Below are 3701 nucleotides of genomic sequence, written 5' to 3'. Positions count from 1 at the left end.
TTTCATGAGCTGAAATAAAAAATCTGAAAAAAATATTCCATATGCACAAAAATGGAGATGCAAAACTCGATTCGGCTAGCACCGCAGCGTTGTGCAATGTGACATGCACTGCAGAACAAAGAGGAGGAATGTTAGTTTGGTCAGGTTAGTTTGGTCAGGTTAGTTTGGTCAAGTAGGGTGGCAGTGGTGATTTAAGGAGAGTGAGGACAAGTGTGGAGTCTGATCAGCAATGAGTTACAGTTGATGCTTGGGCAAAAAAACGCTGGTTTGTATACCCTAGCCGGCAAGGTGAAAAGGCACTTAACCCTAATTTCCTCCAGGGATTTAACAAGTGACATCAATAAGGGGTCAAAGCTTTCACCTGGATTCACCTGGTCAGTCTATGTCACGGAAAGAGCAGGTGTCCTTAATGTTTTGTGCACTCAGTGTATAGCTGTGCTACATTACATGGGCCTCACGAGCCTGACAATGGCTTATCCCGCTGTCTGCTGGAGAATGGGATCAGAGAACCTTTCACATACACAAGCCCCTCCCACACTGTCACTCAGGTATAAGTCCCTCCCATCCCCCCTATAAAGCCTCTCATTTGGCTGTGTACACTCAGACTAATAGGTAACTCTATAGCCTTGAAAAAGACACCTCGCCAACTGGATAGATTGAATGTATGCAACTGGGAGCCATTGGGATACATACTACTCTTTTTCCTCACAACCTCCCGGTGAAGTAAAATTGTTTTGAGACTGAGGTAAGTCACCTCTGTCATTTGAACTTGTGAATGTATCTTTTGTTTCTGACTTGTATTAGGTAAAACATATATTTTTTGTTATTGCTGAAGTCACGGCAGGAATGTATAGACAGGGGTGCTGTCTTTGTTGTCCAAGATAAGCAGTTTTGTGTGTGTGTGTGTGTGTGTGTGTGTGTGTACAGAGGTGCAGCTTTCTTACTATATTGTTCTTACTGAAGGAAATAACCCAGTCTCATCCATTTAGAATGTGTGGTATTCCTGAACACAGAGGAATTCTAGCCAATACAGTTTTTGTCCAGCTATTACATTAGGCAAAATGTAACCCTGCAATAAAGGAATGACCAGGGGCTGGAGGGAACCTGTCTTTCGGACCCTCTTATGTAAGCATGGTATAATCCAGGTATACTTTTGGAGCCAGGAGATTGTCTCAACTACTTGTGGGGAAAGGTGAGAATTGTACTGTTCTGGAAATCATGCTAATTAATTTCATTGTTATTCACAGGTTCTAGCCAATATGAAAGTGGCTCTTCAAACCACCATCTGCTTGTGTGTTCTAGCCACAATTTTACCTCTGGTGAAAGGCACCAAAGTTGGCCTCAACTTCAACTTGAAAAAGAGGTAAGCTGATTGACGAAAGACGAACAGTGGCCACCATCTAATTCAATAGAGTGTACAGGATTATTGGATAGAGTGTGTGCTCTGTCTTTGATATGTCTCGGGAGAACTGGGTTAGTTCTGCATTAACCATGCCTTCTCGTTTGGTAGATTTAGAGGCTGGCTACCGAGTCGCTTGAGAGCAGTTCTCCACAGCAGCTCTGCCTTAGACTCAGGGATCCTCAGTGGACCAGGGCAGAGAGAGGAGACAGACTCCTCTGTATTTAATTCCAGGTAATCACATTATATTTAAATAATGGTCACTGTTGCTTGTTTTGGTTTTACTGCTATAAATGTCACATTCACTGTTTTGTTGGTCAAGCCCATTTACATTTCAGTCATCTTTAGAAATCTTCGTAAATCTCTGATTTCTTGTCTCATCTCCTTTGATCTCTTTCAGGTCCAGAAGATCCATTGTGACCTCAGTGAAAAGACCTGGCTGTTCTCTGGGAACATGCACCCTGCAAAACCTGGTCCATCGGCTGCACATCCTCAACAACAGGTTAAAGGTCAACAGAGCCCCGGAGGATAAGATCAGCTCGCAGGGTTACGGTCGCCGCCGCCGCAGGACTCCCACAGCTCTATGCTTTGCCAACTCTCCAAGCGGGGAGATTGAGATTGGGCTGGAGCAGCGAGAGCCGCTAAGGAATCCATCTACAGGCCACCCTGTTCAGACAAACTTGAGTCAGGCAGAGAAGAGGAGTGTCAATCTAGTGAATGCCAGGTGTTTTTTTGGCTGGCTGAGATACTGCTGAGGTCCTATTCCTGACCATTCCCTTCCTGTGTGGGGGAAAGGATGGACATAGTCAATGGAGTAGGAAATGAATTTCATGCCACTGTGGATGAAAGAAAGCAGTGAAAGAGGGAAGCGATAAGAAGTGTCTGGATTCTTTCAGTCCAACATTTCTAGTGTTAATTCAGGCCATACATTAACACTCATTGGTGTAAAACACCAAGTGTTGGTTTTAATAGCCAGAGTTAAACCAAAACCACGCCCATTATTATCATATTTGCTAGCATCCTCTATTGCAGGTTCATTTTTTATTGTTTCAATAGCTATGTTTTTGCATGTACATTAATTAATCTTATGCTTCTCAAATATAAATAACATTTTTTCTAATCCAATCTGTTACTTGATCTTATTGCACCTGTTACTGAAATGGTTGTTCCTTGTTTCATATGTTTATCTTCCCAACCCAGCTGTCATTTTTAATTCAGGTTGCAGGTGAATACAAATTCCAAATGCTGGATATTCTCACTAGCTGGATTCCAATTGGAATTACATAGAACCCAAACTGGCTGCGCGCGTGCGCCATCGTGCGTAAATGTATTTTGTCCCCCCCCACACCAAACGCGATCACGACATGCAGGTTAAAATATCAAAACAAACTCTGAACCAATTATATTCATTTGGGGACAGGTCGAAAAGCATTAAACATTTATGGCAAGCTAGCTAGCTTGCACTTGCTAGCTAATTTGTACTTTTTAGCTAGCTTGCTGTTGCTAGCTAATTTGTCCTGGGATATAAACATTGAGTTATTTTACCTGAAATGCACAAGGTCCTCTACTCCGCCAATTAATCCACACAAACGGTCAACCGAATCGTTTCTAGTCATCTCTCCTCCTTCCAGGTTTTTTCTTCTCTTGACTTTATTTTGTGATTGGCAACTTTCATAAATTAGGTGCATTACCGCCACCGACTTCCTTTGTCTTTCAGTCACCCACGTGGGTATAACCAATGAGGAGATGGCACATGGGTACATGCTTCTATAAACCAATGAAAAGATGGGAGAGGTAGGACTTGCAGCCCGATCTGCAACAGAAATAGAACTGACTTCTATTTTAGGCCTTGGCAATGCAGACGCTAGTTGGCACGCGCGAGCAGTGTGGGTGCAATAATTGAAAAACAGATTTCTAAATGTATTTTGCAGCTCACGCGACGCGAGCGGTGTAGTCAGCCTGTTAATGTCAACTACTGTAAAAGAGTGGCCTCTCCTACCCTGGGATTTGGGCTGGGACTGGAGCCTAACAGGAAAAGAGGACCTATATAAATGCTATTAACTTACAAATTCAACATATACCACCAAAATCAGTTCAAAACTAAATCAATGGTGGTGAGAGAAGCGTTGTACCAGAAATACTGTATTTGGGACTACAAAGATCTACAATGTTTGGTTATCAAGGCCTTGGATTCTGTATTTTCTGCTCATTGAGACTGTACTTGAACTTGAGTTTGTGTACATATCAAGAGAAGTGCAATTTAAATATGAGTACATAGTGCATTCGGAAAGTATTCAGACCC

General features: G+C 42.6%; 1 protein-coding gene across 1 annotated transcript; it reads left to right on the top strand.

Moving 5' to 3' along the window:
- The first annotated feature begins 605 nt into the window (after nt 1-605).
- LOC124039434 (pro-adrenomedullin-like) lies at nt 606-2824 on the top strand. The gene is made up of 4 exons (XM_046355402.1): nt 606-745; nt 1248-1363; nt 1511-1633; nt 1800-2824. Exons 2-4 carry the CDS (start codon nt 1260-1262, stop codon nt 2152-2154), a joined length of 582 nt encoding a protein of 193 aa, XP_046211358.1. The 5' UTR covers nt 606-745; nt 1248-1259; the 3' UTR covers nt 2155-2824.
- The last annotated feature ends 877 nt before the right edge of the window (nt 2825-3701 follow it).

This window comes from Oncorhynchus gorbuscha, linkage group LG01 (assembly GCF_021184085.1).
Source record: "Oncorhynchus gorbuscha isolate QuinsamMale2020 ecotype Even-year linkage group LG01, OgorEven_v1.0, whole genome shotgun sequence".
NCBI classification, from domain to species: Eukaryota; Metazoa; Chordata; class Actinopteri; order Salmoniformes; family Salmonidae; genus Oncorhynchus; species Oncorhynchus gorbuscha.
Note: the sequence above shows the minus strand (reverse complement) of the source record. Positions and strands in the feature narration are given on the sequence as shown.

Excerpts from the sequence above, each read along its gene's own strand:
- LOC124039434 (XM_046355402.1), top strand. The coding sequence starts at position 1,260 with ATGAAAGTGGCTCTTCAAACCACCATCTGCTTGTGTGTTCTAGCCACA. Across the intron at positions 1,364-1,510 it reads AACTTCAACTTGAAAAAGAG|ATTTAGAGGCTGGCTACCGA; the intron begins GTAAGCTGATTG and ends CTCGTTTGGTAG. Across the intron at positions 1,634-1,799 it reads TCCTCTGTATTTAATTCCAG|GTCCAGAAGATCCATTGTGA; the intron begins GTAATCACATTA and ends GATCTCTTTCAG.